This window comes from Mytilus edulis, chromosome 11, assembly GCF_963676685.1.
Source record: "Mytilus edulis chromosome 11, xbMytEdul2.2, whole genome shotgun sequence".
NCBI classification, from domain to species: Eukaryota; Metazoa; Mollusca; class Bivalvia; order Mytilida; family Mytilidae; genus Mytilus; species Mytilus edulis.
The window spans coordinates 58,730,842-58,750,113 of record NC_092354.1 but is presented as its reverse complement, the minus strand read 5'-3'; the positions used below and the strand labels follow the sequence as shown (position 1 = coordinate 58,750,113).

Sequence of the window (19,272 nt, the reverse complement as noted above, 5' to 3'; positions counted from 1 at the left end):
GTATCAAAAATCTGGAATCCGCTTCCAGGTTTTGTAAAAATTTTGCTGCTTCATTTTGTTGTGATGGATAATGATTCATGTTGCAAAGACATATCACCAGACTATTTTCTATGTTTTTGTTTAATTTAATTTTAGCATATGTATGATACATGTGTGGTATATGTCAATGCCCCTCAAAAGCGCAACAAAAAAACAAAAAGACTTAGCACCTGTCCTTAGTAAAGGACCTGGTATTTATTCGTTGCAGGTTGTTGATGTGGTTCATAAGTGCTCTCGTTTCTCGTATTTTATCTAGATTAGACCGTTGTTTTTACACTAGTCATTTTGGGGGCCCTTTTAAAGCTTGGTGTTCTGTGTAAGCCAAGGCTCATTGTTGAATGCTGTACTTTGACCTTTAATGTTTACTTCTACAAATTTTGACTTGGATGGAGAGTGGTTGTTGGCGCTCATACCACATCTTTTTATATCACATTCCGGTGTCTATATGATACAAAAGATACTGGAAGGACATAAGTCGTAAATAAATTGAAAACGCCATGGCTAAGAAAGATGAATATCAACAGACAAGCAATGAATAGTACCAAAAAATAAAGACTGAGCAACACGAAACCCACAAAACCTTGGGGTGCTATTAGTTGCACAAGAAGGGTATGCAGATCCTGAATCTAACATAGATCACCCATGACACCCAATTTAAAAAAAATAACGAACAAAACACATGAAGATATTACACACGACCACTTTTGTTACTCGGACTTTCTTAGTTTTATATGTAGTGTTGTGTACAGTAAACTGATTGTTTGTTGTTTTCTTCTCACGGTGTGTCAGTTCTTTTACGACTTTATGGTGTTGCATGTCCCAGTGCTATATTATAGAACTATAAAAGTTTTTAAGTGTGACTATGTTCCTGTTCTGTTCAGCAGCTTTGTCATTTCTAAAGATAATTAGATTGACTTTAAAACATGGCCACTTTGGCCTATAATTGTTAACTTTTTATACGTTGTGACTTGGATGGATAGTTGTCTCATTGGCACTCATACCACATTTGCTTATTTATGTATTTAGGGAAGAGGGGCGAAAGATACCAGAAGGACAGTCAAACTCATAGATAGAAAATAAACTGACAACGCCATGATGGCTAAAAACTAAAAAGACAAAAATAGACAAATAATAGTACATAAGACACAACATAGAAAACTAATTTAAAGACTAAGCAAAGCGAACCACACCAAAGACTGGGGGTGATCGCAGGTGCTTCGAAAAGGTAAGCAGATCCTGCTCCACATGTGGCACCCGTCGTGTTGCTCATGTTATTACAAACCCAGTAAATAGTATAATTCGGTAGGTCCGTTTAGATTGGTTGAAAGTATTTAAACTGTTGTAGGATGAATTTTTGTAAAATATTTTATGTCTGCAAATTTCAGAAAAAGTATCAAAAGTCATAGGTACTTGGAGACAGACAATTTCTTAAGCCCTCTCCCTTTTTTTCCAACGTCCGTTATTTTTGTTTTTGTTTCAGTCTGTTAAATTCAATTATTTTCGCATTTCTGTATACTATGAACGTCGTACATTATAAATAAAGTGTATTTGCTATTTATTATCAATTCCAAGTTTCTTCTCCACTTTAAAGCGGTCACCGCTTAAAAAATCGGAGGTCTTGTATATGACTTAAAATTCGGTCTGATGACAGAAAAAATATCCGGACGCCTTTATTTTCGTTTTTTTTCTCCCAAAACAACCCAACCTAAAAAATCATAAGAATGGATGATAAATGCTACTATGCATTGAACCCCCAGTTCTAGGATATAAAGTTTGTAATTTATGAATGACACTGTCCGTTCATTGCTTGACACCCGTCTGAAATGGAGACGTTATAACTAAATATTGTTCTTTCCAAGTGACTGTCTAAATTTTTCAACTATTTGCCACTGTACATATAGAAAGCAAAAGTAATCAATCATTTACAAATTCTAGACAAGTGTGTGTTAATATGGTTGTTATCTTTTCTTTCTACAATTAAGAGCGTGTCTAACGTCAAAAGTTAAACAACTATGAAATGTGATTTTGTTGCAAAAGGGTAATGTTGGATAACAACAGACTAGAGATTAATTCAATTCTACGAAAATTTAATCTGTAGGAAGATGAGAATCAAGTAAAGGGAGATGATTTGGATTTTACCCTCGAAATCGCAAAATCAACGCTCTATGTGAAAAATAAACTATTGTGTGGTCGTATCGCATAAATCCGTTCTAAAAATCAAGGGACGACCATTTGACATATGGGGTGTAGCTGGTTGATGTATTCGGATTGATCATTTATTTTCATATGTTGCTACGCATGCTCCTTTTTAGCGGCAGGCATGTACACATTTTTTCCTCCATCATTTTGTGTTGCAGAATATTCAGTTTAATCGTGTTGACTTTTATTTTATTATATTTTCTGTTTTCACAAGCCCGATTTGCTCATTTTCTGTTTTTACAAGCCCAATTTGTTCATTTTTAAAACTCTTCCTCCTCTCGAGATATCAATAATATTAATAACCGCCCAGGAATTGAACTTCTAATTGTATCTTTAAACATGTAATTGGCCGTGTAAGTCTATGAAAGTTCGTAGAGTATTTAACAATAATAATCTTTATTGCAAAATTACACCCATGAGGGTCAAGCAATACAATGGACACTATATGTAAACCAGGTTGTCCCCTTGTGGTCATTTGACCAAACTGATAATCAAGCCACGCAAATGATATTATCTACAAAAACATCACACGGAAGAGTAAATTTTATTGTTTCAAAAACACATGTACAACAACAAATATGTCTCAGGAAACATGAACAAAGATAACCACATATTGGTTTAACTGCAAAACAGTTCTTTAGACAAGTGCATATACAGGAAAAGGGATCATAATCTCGTCTGTCAAATTTTGCGGGAAAATTATCTAGTAGATTTCCCGAGTAACAAGACTGCAATTTACATTTTCATGAATGAAATAAAAGAAATAAACGCTATTCGCAATGGTTATGCCCTTTCACAGACTACCTGTAATCATCTTCAATGATTTTACTAACCATTTTGCATCAAAACATAACAAGATTTAAATGATAATTAATGAAATGAAACATAACACAAAAATACAATATATATAAAAATATAAAAGATGTGAACAAAATGATAAAACTCAACTCAGTTTTATAATCCAAATTATAGACAAAAATTCGATTCACTGAATGTTTAACCTTCAAATGAGTACCCGTGCACCATGCATACATGTATACGAACTCGAGTTGGCTCCAATTCAATCTTTCAGGTACTCGTCTCTTTCATTTATTCACTGGCTGGTGATTTGCCAGTTTGGGCCACTATTCATTATATTTATTGAAAAAGACATCATTTTTGAAAATACTGTTGTGTTAAATGTATGAAATAATAAATATGTACAAATGACAGCACTAGTTGAAGCACTTAATAAATTATTTAAAAACAAAAATTATAAAAGTATGCTTAAGAGCGTAATATGTTAAATAGATAAACGTATATATTATAATTACCAGTGTATCTGTATACTTATATATAGCTCATCATAGATACACTGGACGAATTTATAAATAATGTAAAATCAAAAAGAGGTAAAATAACGATTAGTGTGTTCATCTAATGCTAACAATACTGCCTCTATGTTAAGAGCAAGTAAACGTTTAGTAGAGCCGCAAGCTTAGGATTGTTTATTTAACATAGGACCATTAAGTAAAAAAAAGGTTGACATTTTTTTCAAATCCCTCCATACCAGCTTTTAATCAAATACAATACACATTTGACCGTTCCCACAAGGCACGAATCTGAATGTAACGGTTTTTGGTTGATTGGACTGATCCCGAACAATAACTAAATCTTGTCCATCGTCATCGGTCAGCGGTGATGTTTGAGAAGCTTTGTCAGAGGGATTGTTGTATTTAACCTTTGAACCCAGTCTAACAATCGGCAATTGATATTGGTGAGCTCTCTTCTTTCTTGACACGTGACGTTTAACTTTTTTGCTGCCATCTTGCATGTAGTCTCTAACCACAGTTAGGCCCTCTGTTGTATGATCTGGTACCTTTATTTTTTCGGCTTCGGGACCAGTTAAAATAACCATCGGTATTGTAAATTTGTCTTTACTTTTTGTCGTTCTCGAGTCCGTTACAACCTGATTCGGCGTCGAGGTAGGATTCATATGATCCCTTTCAACTGTAAGATCTTTCACTACAGAAGTGCTTGTTTGCACTTTAACATTTGGGTCAAGGTCTCTCACAAAGGTCAGACTTGGTGAAGTCGTTTCTGCTTGAATTGCTGTTTGTCTGTTGTTACTACCATTTGCACCTGGATTGAATACAAATAATCAAAAATTTACATATGATTGATAGGTTGTTGCTTAGCTTACAGTGACACATATGTCATGCATATTTACTAAAGTAGTTGTTAGTGACTTGACTTTGTGTTTTCTCTCTGCTTATTCATAAAAGTAAGAAGATACGAATGCTGGCATTTTTAAAACAACTTTAAAGGTTAAACAGGTAAACAGACACTGTGTTCAAAAGATTAACGTCATAAAAGGAAACGATTCAACACAACATAACCAGAAAAGTTATCAATAGTTTTTATCATTATTGAAACACAAAGGATATGGGAATCCATCTATGCAACGAACAGAAAAAAAAACCTAATAAATTAAATCTATCATAGCATGACAAAATAAAGGTGATTATAAGAACGTGCTTTGCTTTTTCACAATCATCCTATAGTATGTCATGTTACAACGGCAGTTGTCACTCGTGAAGAAGGAACTATTGGAGTCTGAATTCACCAACGGATTTGATTTGGTTTATTTTACTTAATACTAATATGTTTGTGTTGTTTTTATGAGTTTTGTTGTAATTTTTTCATCATTTGTTTTCCTTCTGACCTAAGTGTTTACTGTTTTCTTCTATTATGTGGTTTGTTATCGATACCATTGTATCATCTCTATTTTTTTTATTTCCTTATCCAAGTTTTCTGAGTGTTTAGCATGGCTTTTATTTCGATACATTCACGTTTAATGTTAATAATACATACCAAATGATAAACCAGAACTGCTGCCTGATGGCCTCAAAAATTTCTGATTCTGCAAAATAATTGTACAAAGATATAAAAAGATGTGGCATGGGTGCCTATTAGACAACTCTCCATCCAAGTCATTATTGTTTTAAGTAAACCAGTACAGGTCAAAGTATCGTCTTCAACAAGGAGCTTGTGCGCACCTAAATAGAAAGCTATAAAGGGACTCAAAAATGACTAGTGTAAAACCGTTCAAACGGGAAAACCAACGGTCTAATCTCAATAAAAAAACGAGAATCACTTATGAACCACATTAACAAACGACAACCAGTGAACACCAGCTGGTTCCTGACTTAAAAAAGGTGCAAACAAATGCAGCGAGTTTAAACGTGTTCCAAACTTTACCCTTATGAGAATGATATACCGTGTCAACAGTTTCAAACATTAAACACTGTACCTCTCTGCTCAAATGTGTGTACATGTGCCAGTTTGTAAACTTGCTTTTAAATTTACATCAAATATATGATGCCATCAACAAACAATCATACAATTTTGGAAAGAAACAAACGTTTAGAGTAAAATAGAAATGCCAAAAATTGTGACAGTAAGTCTACACCACACACCCACTTCTACAAAAAAGGGACTTCTAAAAACATCACTCGGTAATACATGATCCAGTAAGCGTGACTTTAAACCAGTTTTACATATAAAACCTCTCTCTTTAAATAGCAAGACCATATAATGACAACGAAACATACAAACAAAGCCAATGCAGTCCAACTTGTACAATGACAAGGAAATAAAAGACGGCACGTGATCTGGATGTCTCGTTCAAGCGCCACTTGCTAAGGTCAAGATACCTTTATCAGGTCAATTAATCATATTAAAATATTTTGTTTCTGATAAAATCATTGACTCTAGGACATTTTGAAACATCCAATTAAGTTTATTTGTTTATTTAATCCTTACAAATTATTACTAGTATGTTTCTGAATCAAACGTGTATTGGTGTATATATTATGTATTCTAACCTAACTAATTACTTGGATTTGGTTATAAATGACTTGTTTCGTTTGTAACGGTGCATTACCAACGAGGAGGTGGAAGTGGGAATTGATAATTGATAAGTCATATTTATTATGAAAAAATATAGTCAATTATGATTTAATTTATTTTTCATTGATATTTTTACCTGAGTTTACCTGTAAAATGTATGCGCGCAAATGTAATCAAAAGCTGCGCGCAAACGTAAAACATTTTAATCCCCAAATGCGCGCAAACGTAGTGCGCCCGTTTGTAAAGGACTAAGATTATTTTTTTTTTAAAAAGTCATAGAAATCGGTTTTGTGTTTAAGTTCTAGTTTTGGATTCGAACGGACGCTGAGGGTAAATCCAGATAAGTGTGTTTGATGCACCTTATCAATTTATAAAGTTTTGAATTTCTAGTAATCAGTTTTCAAAAGTTTAGTTTCAGAAGAGGACGTAGACTCCTTTTGTATGATAATTATTTACTAGCATAAACTCGGCGAATAAAATAATTGCTTATATATAAATGGTAGCATTTTCGAAAATTTTGCCCTTCCTTAAAAAAAAATCATAGATCCGCCCCTGCATAAAAACGAAACACGTTGGGTTATTGGCCTAAATTGTTGAAAACTAAATTTCAAGATTCCCAGAGACTTGATATTTGACAGATACTTACTATCCATTGTCTTAAAGATCCACTAGACATCAGCTTCAAAAACAAACTGTAGAAAAACGACTCTTCGTATATCTTTGGCCCTGAAAATAGTGAGCATTATGTAAAAGTAGTCCTACACGAAAGTCTTACGAGATAAGTACAGACATTGTTAAATTACGAATAAAAAGCGATAAGGGACGTAGTCAATGATGCAACAACCCATCATAAAAATAAAATAATTCAGAAAGCATCTAGATATAAAAATAAGACGATTAGGGTTGAATGCAAATAAGTTAACTCTTCACTAGCGAAAACAAAATATATAGATGTAATGCCTTCAATAATAAGTAAAACCCATACAGCTATGTAGTTTTTTAAACGGACCCGAAATCATAAATGTAAAACAACTCAAACGAGAAAACTACAACGGGCTGATTTAAGTACAAAACAATAATTACATTAGATGTATGTTTCATTATGATACTTTCTTCTGATTGGCTAACTGTACATCACGTGTTATTCCGTCAGCAACTGCATTGCTCAATAAAACTTTTCATTCATGATAACACGTGGTCCCACAATAAAGTGCACAGGTGAATTAAATAAAACAATAATAAAATTCGTGTTTTCATGATCATTGCTAAAAAAATGTAATTATAAGTATTGAATGCTTCTTTTTTATAACTTCATAGGGTTGTAAAAGCGTTGACCGTGCGCACATTTTTAGTATGAAGCGCTTACGCGCTTCATACAAAACGTACTTCGGTCAACGCTTTTACACCCCAATGAAGTTACAAAAAGAAGCATTCAATTCTTAAAATGAACGAAACACAAATATGAAAAACAGCATCACACGACAAGCATTGAAGAGACTGAAGTGCTCTAAGATTTATAAATCGGTTACTGTATTTTAAGCTAAAGTTATTTTAAATCAATCGAAAACACATAAACAAGAGCCTTCGAAAATGTTACTATTACATAGTATGTTGCATGTACCTATGCTTGACATAAAGTTGAGAATGGAAATGAGGAATGTGTCAAAGAAACAACAACCCGACCATAGAACAGACAACAGCAGAAGGTCACCAATAGGTCTTCAATGCAGAGAAATTCCCACACCCGGAGGCGTCCTTCAGCTTGCCCCTACACAAATATATATATACTAGTTCAGTGATAATGAACGCTATACTAAACTCCAAATTTTACACAAGAAACTAAAATCAAAAATAATACAAGACTAACAAAGGCCGGAGACTCCTGACTTGGGACAGGCGCAAAAATACGGCGGGATTAAACATGTTTATGAGATCTCAACATGCGTTATCAATGCTGAAAAAGAAACAAGGAGATATGGTATGATTGACAATAAGACCACTATCCACCAGAGTTCAAATAACGTGGATATAAGCATGTATAGGGTCACTACTTTAACAATGAACAAAACATAGACTGTATCAATAAGTACGGTTAGAAATTTTTCATAAAATTTAACAATCCTGTAAAACAAAATAGTATTTTACATTTGTAATTTGATTTTCAAAAGGAATTAAATCCGAAGAAACCAAATCCGGCGAGTCGACAGTGTATGCGTTTCCTCCTAACCATGTATCCCGACATGCCAATATCCACGCATTGCATTACGATTGTGTGTTGTAGTCTGATAATTATTTTATTAGTAAGGGCGGAATGATCGTTTATCAAAATACATCTATATTTGAAAACACGATACCCTTCGGCTATACATGATATGATAAACAACATAATTAGCATAAATAATTAGATTTTTTCTTACTTCTTTCAAATATAAAAAGAAATGTTACCCACGTGTATGTAGGGTGTGTTCAATTGTATGTTGATTTGTAATAAAAAGATGATACACTTAACTACATATTTATATCCAGGAGGGAAACATATTAATTTGGTATGAATACAAACAGCTTTTAAACATGCACAATATATATAAGAAGATGTGGTGCATGTATGAGTGCCAATGAGTCAACTCTCCTTTTAAGTCACAATTTGTAAAAGTAGACCATTATAGATCAAAGAACGTTCTTCCACATGGAGCCTTGGCTCACACCGAACAGCAAATTACATGTATTAAGGGTCCCAAAACGACTAGTATAAAACTATTCAAACGGTAAAAAACAACGGTTTAATCTATATAAAAAACGAGAAACGAAAAAGACTTTCGAACCACATCAACAATGGTGAATTAAACCTGATTTTATAGTTAGCAAAACCTCTCACTTGTACGACAGTCGCATAAAATTTCATTATTTTTGAAACGATGTGTGAACAAAACAAACGGATGGAGAGTTGTTTCATTGGCACTAATACCACATCTTCAAATATCTATATAAAAGTTAAAAATGTCAAAAAACAAATGACTTATATGAGCTTTTGATTTTGCTACTTGATAAAGGACTTTCCGTTTTAATTGTCCTTGGAGATTTTAATGACTCGGCGTTTGTAGTATTTAACAGAAGCCGACTGGAAACACATCATAGCCTGTATCTGAAGGGAAAACATGTAGCATACTGTGAACGTTTTGTCATTATTTGAATTAGGGATAATTGGTAAATTTTGATAATTTCTGCTAATTTTATTCAAATAATTTATATGTATATAACCGATGTTCTTGGTGGTCTTCATCTTTAAATGTTAGGCCATTTTCTCTGTTCTTTATATTTTAGCTCCCCATGATTATTCACCAGTTTTGCTTTTCTTGGAACTCGAGGAACTTAACTGAACCCTTTTGATAAAAATGTTTTCCCGAAAGACATTTTGACCTAATTCTGTCTGATCACATCATTCATGTACATGAACCTACTTTCGCAAGTCATCATGACAGACAACATTCCAGACATTCCAAGACGTAAATTGCCGGAAGACAGTAGTGTGGAATTTTGTTTTGGTAGAAAGATAACGAACTATTTGGCTTGATCATCGAATACGTTTCTTTGCTTCATAATAAATGAAGTTGTGTCGTCTTGATCTGTCTCCGTAATACTACCTTGACAATGAGAAAACCCAGTTGTGCTTAAAATGCTGCTATTTTCGACGGACATGGCTTTAATGAGAAATTTTCACACCTTGTTATACTGACGACTTTGTTAACATTTGCGAAAACGAGACAGAAAGCAACTTATTTTAGTTTTCTCGTTTTAATTTTTTAACATTATTCATGTCGGAACCAATTATACACTACTATAAGGTATAGGTTTGTCTCGTTATTCAAGCCGTATGGTGACCTTGTATTGATTACATCCACTTCATTTGAGCTCTGGCGGACAGTTGTATCGCCAAATATACCGCATCTCTTTTTTATTTTCATAGCGATTATTTATTTAATATACAAAAGCTTATTTAGTTACTGGAATATAGTGATAGTGATCGAAATAAACCGGTTGTCATTGTTGAACCTAAACATTTTGGTATAAACTGTCGAAGATTGCATCCCCCCTGAATATATTCGAAGACAAAACAACTATAGAAGTACAACGATTTAACACGATCATTACATCAGCGTATTCTGTCTGGTAGACGTCCAATTGATCAAATTGATTTAGAAAGGAAGTTCGGAATGCTACAGTCGTATCAATCTGCGCTCGGTGTAGTATTAACTTTCTATGTTCAGATGGAAATTGATCGTAGTAACTGAGTAGCAAGCACCTATCAATATTAAATATATTACAGGAGCAATCTTTGATGTTTGCTTTCCTAACGTTACAACTGTATTGCGAGGAAAACAGATGCCGAGAAAAAAAAATGATACCAAAGTAAAAATATCAACTTTTATTACTTTTGACTTGTTTTTCTTATATAATTTGTTCTTTCTTTGTCAATTTGGGAGGGTGTATATTGGGTTTACAGCATTGAGAATAATTGGAAACTTTGCAGAATGAAATGCCAAAAAAAATAAAGAAAAGAGAAAAGTAATTGTTTGCTAAAATATAAAGAATAAAGAATAACAGGCAAAATTTATAAAGAACAGAGAACAATGGTCTTAGAAATTAAAGAATACAGGCATCAATTATACCCTCCATGAAGACCCTTATTTAGGTGAAATGTACCATAGATAAAGGACGTGGTATTGTGTTGTGTTTTGTGTTTTATTTTAAAATATTTATTTTTTTTAGCTCAATTTAAAAGATGAAAACTTTATATTTAGAACATCCATTTTTAGAATTAAGAAGAGTTGTACATTTAACTAATATTGTTTAATATATAATTTTGACTATTTATGGTTTATCAGGTTAAAAAATATTTGAAAAAATCTTACCATTTTGTTTGTTACTGTCCACACTTCCAGATGGCGCTGCCTCAAGCATACACACCAACATAGCACAACCTAACAATCTTATTAGTCTCATTGTTTATTTTTACTTGATTTTTTTTTTTACACAAATAGAGTTTAAGCTAGGTGGTATCTTTACATCACGCAGTTTATCCAGATACGAGTAAGTAAAAAGTTTGCTTCCGATCTTTCGTGTACTCCTTGAAAGTAAAGAGTTTCAGTATAACACGTACTTTAAATATAAGTCTTGTGGTCAGCTTTTGATGTTTACAAATCACTGGAGTATATATAGCGAGTGTCAAACGGTTAAAATTGTCTTCTTTGCACTTATATTTTGATAATATACTTGTTATTGAAACAAAGAATAATGTAAATGCAAAGTTTTACATGCGGTAGTATGAAATTACAAATTATAAACTGTTCATATCGTCTCAGATTTCGGCTTTGGTAAACATTTGTAAATTTATTGATATTTACGGATAATCGTATTATTGCCCGGGGATTATTCACTATCTTTGCGGTCTGATATTGTAAACTATTACCTTCTGGCATAATTTTGTTGACGAAATTTGTCTAATTATATGGTAAACAAGACCACGAGGACCGCTTGGAATTTTCTGAAATACGTCAATGCCGTTTTTTCGGTTCGTAAAAATCGGGAAGCATACATGACTAATTTATTCACTATTCAACTTTAAAGAAAACTGTCTGCAACACGGATAAATCTTTAGTTTTTCTATTTATGTTTACCAGTGCATTCCAAGGCCATATTGTGCAGTACACGCAATTCGTACTTTTAAGGGTGGTCGTTGAACCTCGGATATGTATGGAGAACTTTCTCGTCTTTTTGTAATATTTTGTAGACAGTTATCCTACTGAAAATCGTCATTTTTATACTTTAAGTTAGTACAATGTCATAAAAAATAGTGTACTTATTTGTACGAGATACAAGTTTATCAGATTGGCACCGAATCTTTTACTAAATTGGTAGTTCCGATAGAAAAGCTTATATGCACGCCTTCTTGATACAAAATCCATTACCATTACAAAAAAAAAATGTGGATAGCATCGTGTAACCTTTTTATCCACCCCTTATTTGACTAGGGAATATAAATTTGGCCACTGAAGGTCTTCTTCCGAACGACAGTAAAACCCTTTCTTAAGAGGGGCGTTTGTTTGACTGTACGGTATGTTCAAGTGCGCAGAAACGTCTGGTCAGAAAGTAAATAAGACGCTTCGTGTAAAGAAAATGCCACAATTAATCTCGGCACGAAAGAGACCTCTCTATCCCAGGGGTCCGAAGGTGACCTATTGCAAGGCTAAACAAGGTCCCAATTCAATATACCCGCTATTTTCCATTGACAGTCTAAATTTCCCTGACCTTCATGCTGGACGGCCTTTAGTAGAGGACATATATTTTGTATTAATGTAAATTTTGTTTCTTCCTATACATGAATGAAAAATTTTTCCCTGGACGTTAAGCAACCAACTAGCCGAATCAATCAATCAATCATATCCGGTAGTATAAATACCCATGACAGAGCGAGTTAACCATTTGGTTGTGCGGGATGTTAAAATACTCACCTAAGTCGGGTTGGAGATGAAATTGCTGTGTGAACAAAGAATGCTGCATTGTCTGCACTATATAAAATGACTCTTACTGATGTCTGAAGAGTACAGATTGTTGGGCTAAATTATTATTCTTTTTTCATAATGCTCTCTTTCAAGTGGCAGTCTTAATTTCTTGTTCTAAATCCCGGAAGACCAACTGTGCAGAATCAATGTATAACACAGAACAAATACTCTTTGAAATTTTGTGCCTTATTTGATAAAAAAGAAATCAAAAGTACGGAGCACTCTTAAAAGTACAAATAGTTACTATACATTATCTGATTTATGTGATTACAGTCTACTTGGATGGTCCTTGATTTTTTTAACAAAAGTTTTCAATTCCGTTTGTTTATATTCTTCGTGTGTAATATCTGCCACAAGACGTAAGGCAATGAACCCTCAAATATGTTATCAATTGAAAGTTATAAATGCTAAAATCTACATAAGAATATTAATCAAGGCTATAAGACCAAATAAAACTAAAGACTAATTTTCAAAAATATGATTATGAAAAAGTGATGAAAATCGCTAGAATATTATAAACGTCTACGTACTTTAATGTACAATAATAGTTCATAGATATGATCAAATATGAAGTGACCGATTTACCTGAACATTTAAGTTCGTAGCTGGTCGTAGACAAAACATTGTAAACAGAATAAAAAAAATCCCAGTTATGTCCATCCAATACGACCCAAAGCTAATTTTAAGACTAATACTTTGTAAACAAGGCTATTAAACGACTTTTTCATCTTTGTCTAAAGGCTGTAATGAATAGCAATAACACCCATAGTATGTGTCAGATTAGGGTGGATACAGATACTGTAACAGTTTTTGTCAATGATATTCTATAACATTTGACCTCAGTTATCTCTAAATTAACAATAAAAATACAATCAAACAATGAATCAAAACAATCAATAAAACTATTATTTACAGCACAGCCTAATTTGTTACCTTAATACATTTTAGAATTCATAATGCAGTCTGGATAAGGTTTACAGAATAGTAAACAAAGGTCAAAATAAAAGGATAAATAGGCAAAATCTATAAAGAAAACAGAACAAGAATTTGTCTGCGCGCAAATGTAATGGTAACGCGCGCTAACGTAATGCACCGGTGTCTATAGTTCACAATCCCACTATCATTTTCTATATTCTGTGAACTGTAAAAACTCTAATTTGGCATTACGATTAGAAATATCTTATCATAGGGAACATATAGATATAGGAAGATGTGGTATGAGTGTCAATGAGACAACTCTCCATCCATGTTTTCTAAGTTTCAAGTTGATTGAACTTCAACTTCATCAAAAACTACAACCTGAAGAGGACAGACGGACGAAAGAATGGACGAAAGGACGGACGAACGAATGAACGGACGAGCAGACGGACAGACCAGAAAACATAATGCCCATAAATCGGGGGTAAAAATCGGTCAATATATAATAATAGAGTTGAGAATGGGGTGCTAAAATATAATGAATAGAGGAATGAGCGCAAAAAAAAATAAAGAATAGAGAAGAATTAAAAGAAGGGGGAAAAGGAAGGGGTATTATATGTTTCTACGTGTAGTTTGTCACGTGACGAGCTCTGATATACCTTATATCGAACTGATCTTTTATTTATTTCCTCTTCGTCATCATTTATTGAATTCATAAATATGGATTAAACAGTGATATTAACACGACTTTAAAACATGTATGAATCATATAAATTATAAAATAACAAGAGAATTAAAAACACCTTTGAAATAAACACGTGATCCATTTCAATAATTAAGTTCTTTTTTAATGATAAAAAGTACTTTTCGATCTTTTAGTAAAAAAAAATAATGATATAAAAGAAAAACAAACTAAATGCTCAAATCAATGATTAATTCGACAAATATTTCCTTCATTGATTTTGTAATAATGAATTGTACATTTCATCTGCAACATGTGTTCTCTCGTTCAATACATATCACGTAAATTAATGGCGAAGTAAACGTACATGTATAGAAAGTAAGTTATTTTTTTCATTAATTAGTTTCCCGATCAGTTCTTCAGGACATACCTTTAGAAATTTCAGAAACCAAAACTGGATGCATTGTTTTATTAGTCCAGAATAACTTTTTACAGATTTACAACGATTAATCTACATTTGCCTTCGAATGAATTGAAGGATTAATTTTCATATTATATTTTTTACATGTATGTAGGCATTTTTAGCACATCGATACTTATTCATTTCCTTAAAATACAAACGTCACCCTCCTCTTTTTAATAGTTTGTAAAAATCAGTTTTAAAAGGTCGTGGTTGATGAGAAACAGTACAGCAATCGATATTTCAGTACGTGAAAATGATAGAACAGCTGTCAAAACAACAATACACAAATGATCAACGAAAGTAAGCGGTTTTGACATTACAAAATTTTGATGATGTTTCATTTACATAAAACCGTGATGTTTTGAGATTTTACTTCAAGTAAAGTAATCATTTAATGTAGATAAAACTATAGCCCGTATCATCATTACAGAACTTTTCGAGTTTCTGTTCTCTATTCTCGAAATCAAACTATTGTCCCCAAATGTACAATAATTAGCTGCTCCAGTATCTAAAGTATTCTGGATAATATTTCAAAAGGCCCATATTAGCTTACGATGTCTTAAACAATGGAAATTAATCACTGATTTGACACTATTTTTCATTTCGGAGAAAGAACAATGAAAGATTCAATAGTCTTTTTACCCTGAACGAAATAAACACTTGATATATTTGTTTGCATACGAATTTCTGTTTCTGGATCAGGAACACTAAATCCTAAACATTCCTAGCTGAAACAGCGAATGGCCAAAAATACAGACTCGGACTTTTCTTGAACTGAATTTTAATGTGCGTATTGTTATGCGTTTACTTTTCTGCATTGGCTAGATGTATAGGGGGAAGGTTGAGATCTCACAAACATGTTTAACCCCGCCGCATTTTTGCGCCTGTCCCAAGTCAGGAGCCTCTGGCCTTTGTCAGTCTTGTATTATTTTAACTTTTAGTTTCTTGTGTACAATTTGGAGTTTTGTATGGTGTTCATTATCACTGAACTAATAAATATTTGTTTAGGGGCCAGCTGAAGGACGTCTCCGGGTGCGAGAATTTCTCGTTGCATTGAAGACCTGTTGGCGACCTTCTGCTGTTGTCTGCTCTATGGTCGGTTTGTTGTCTCTTTGGCACATTTTCCATTTCCATTCTCAATTTTAGACAAAGAACAACTTATGGGGTTCGTGCTTTTTTGACAGATACATCATCTGGATGTATTCAAACTTCAACAATGACAAAATAATAATTGAAAAAACAACTATGGACTATGGCATATAATAAGATTGATTGATTCATTGTTGCTTAACATCCAGTGGCAAATAATTCATGCATATTCCCCCAAGTAGACGATAGCATAAAAGAAAACTATTGACTAGAATGAAACTCATCTATGTACTGCTGGACATTTTGTCGAACATTTATAGATGGTAGAAAATGTTTTTACTTGTATCTTGAAAGCGAGTTGTTGAATGCTACATTGTTGCATTAACCCCGAGTACAGTGATGATTTTTTATTGAAATATTAGTACTGCTAGTTATGGATTTTAATACAACTGTAATTTCTTTATTTTGACGGATTTTTCATCAATTTTTACTTTTAAATGATGGAGTGTTTGAAAAATAATAATAAGCATCACAGACGTCTCTTTTGTAGTGAAAACAATAATAATTTGCATATTTATTTTATTTTCAGGAAGAAAAACAGTAAAGAATGGGGGATTATTATCTTAATTCGTAAGTGTTTTTTGATTTGTTAAAAATGTTTTCCTTTTTTCAAATTTCTTCTTCGGATTTTAAAACAGAATACAATTATAGCTACTTAATAACAACCCTTACAGCTTTCATGTCATAAATATCATTCATTTCTATCATGTATCTCAGACTCTGAGAGTTAAAGGGATAATTAAACTTGTCGATAGGATCTGTTTCCATTTCATTTCAAATCTTTATTGCCATTACACCATACATTTATAGCATGTGACACAACATAACAAAATAAACAATTAACAATATCAACAAGTTCATAAATATACATAATGAAAGTAAATATTTCAAAAGTCCCCAATCCTCAATTTTGAAGATATGACCGTTAGGCCGTTTGTTATCTCAATTGAAATCTTCTTGTTGGCCTTTTAAAGTCAACCATATGGTATTGGTTGTTTTCATTGCTAAAGGCCGTACGCTTTACGGGTGCATATAATTGTTTATGTCCACTTCATTTGAACTTTGGTGGATAGTTGTCTCATTGGTATTCATACCACATCTCCTTATTTTTATATATTCCTTATCCACAGTTTATCATTGGTTTGCCTCATTTAAAACAATTTCACTATGCAGATTAATTAAAAGAATGCTAGATGTCGGAAAAGTAACCATGAAAATATTTAGAAATTAATGTCCTTTTCAGATGGGAGGACTACAATAACCAGAATATGTTAGTCGTGTTAATTGGTTTCGTTATGATTATTGTACTATTGGTATATCTATGGAGGTGTTGTAAATGTGACGAAGATACGCCGGGGACGACAATAACTCCAGCAAGACAACAAATCCCGTTAGTTCCATGCTATGCCCATGAGATTGAACCAGGACTTGTTGTGCTACAAAGTCCTGATGGTGAATATTTCCGGATTTTGCAGGAGTATGATGCAACAAAGCTCCCTAAACAACCAACAGCTTCTAACGGATTGCCTCAACCCTTACATTTCGTCCCACAATTTACAAGGGCACATTATCAGACGCATGCGCAACCAACTGCACCATCGACTGAGCAATCACATCTCATCGACTTTGGAGCAACTGCAAATCCTCCACCCTACTACACTCCAGGCGTACATCATTGACTTAAGTTGTGATATAGGATTTGAGCTTTTTACAATATTTTTGTTTCTTTCTAATATGCAAAGTTTCATATAATTGATTATAAAGTACACATTTATTATGTATCATATGTATACAATCGACAAAATATACAGTGACGTATTGATTTAAGCATTACATTTTGGAATTATTACTTATATCTTTTCTGACTTATTTGTATTCATTGGAAAATGATACAACGTCTGATTTTACTAATTTATTATCATCGATATCATGTGATTTTGTTTCATGAATATAAGGTGACGTTGGGTATACATCAATGACACAGCAACCAAACGATCCAATACAAATCAATTGACCTCTTGAGGACCGTAATTGACAAATAACTATGCAATGAAAAATATATTAAAAAAATAAATTATTAGACAAATCTTTAATGTAGTGTTCTGATCATCATTTTCACTGATTTAATAGAGAAAAGGTATCCATGCCATGCTTGCCAATTTATTCCTTCGCCATATGGACTGGATCTCGAAAGATAACGTCCGTTCAGGTTAGATAGATGACAACTCCCGTACCACCAACCACCATGATACAATTGAGCACAGGTACTGTTATCTTTGTCCTAATCAATTGTACTGTACCAAGTGAGGAATATGACAGTTCTTGTCAATTCGTTTTTGATGTATTTTGTTATTTGATTTTGACATGTGATTATGGACTTTCCGATTGGATTTCCTCTAAGTTCAGTATTTTTATGATTTTACTTTTTGTTGAAAACAGCTTACGATCGAGATATTAAAACGAGTCTCATAAAATAGAGTTTATTAAATCAACTATTATAAATATGTAGATGTGGTATGAAAAAGTAAAATAAAAAAAATACTAAACTCCGAGGAAAATTCAAAAAGAAAAGTCCCTAATCAAATGGCAAAACCAAAAGCTCAAACGTATTAGACAAATGGTATTTTCTTATGTAGGACAAGGTAGATTAATCATCATTTTGTATTTTATAAATACCTGCTCGTACGCACATCCTAAATCGTACAAAACTGAACCAGATTCGGTGGTGTGCTTCTGGACAAAACATACCTGTAAATAAAAGAAAAGTAGACAATGCAGTATGGATTTTCTCATTGTTGAAGACTTTTCAGTGGTTAAATTATCATTGCTAACATCTACTTCTTTTGGATATTTGTTCCATTGACAATCATTCCACATCTCCTTGTGCTGTTTTATATCCAGTTGAAAGTTGTCCTGTCTCATAGTTCTTTTGCGATCCAGCAGATAAAATTCAAGCAGCGCATAATTTGTTGGGTTTTTTTTACATTCAGAGAAATTCAATTATTTTGTCATTGACAATATTATCCATACCTCATCGTTTGTACAAGTTGTTAGGTGTTGGCAATCGGATCGATTTTTTACTCCGGTACATGACAGACAAATCTGTCCACATACTGACATAATAATAGGATATTTCATTGTCTATTTCCTTTTACCTCGTAACTCAACATAGTAAAGGAAGACTCTCTGTAGGATTACCTATCATCATACTGAAATTAGTACGTTTCCTTCTTTTATGTGTTACTTTAGAATAATGAATATATATTGGAGCAACCTTTGTATAAAATATTTTTTGAAAATGAATGAGCAAATAACGTATTCAACAGTTATCCAAAATAATGCATAATTTATACCACTCTCCCTCCCCTTGA

The 19,272-nt window shown here is 33.0% G+C and overlaps 1 protein-coding gene across 1 annotated transcript; it reads right to left on the bottom strand.

The window, feature by feature from the left end:
* Positions 1-2,770: 2,770 nt before the first annotated feature.
* On the bottom strand, positions 2,771-11,494 carry LOC139495926 (uncharacterized). Its single transcript, XM_071284336.1, has 4 exons — positions 11,040-11,494; positions 6,776-6,855; positions 5,092-5,140; positions 2,771-4,359 (listed from the first exon to the last, which is right to left on the bottom strand). The coding sequence occupies exons 1-4, from the start codon at positions 11,128-11,130 to the stop codon at positions 3,794-3,796; spliced, it is 786 nt and encodes a 261-aa protein (XP_071140437.1). The 5' UTR covers positions 11,131-11,494; the 3' UTR covers positions 2,771-3,793.
* Positions 11,495-19,272: the final 7,778 nt, after the last annotated feature.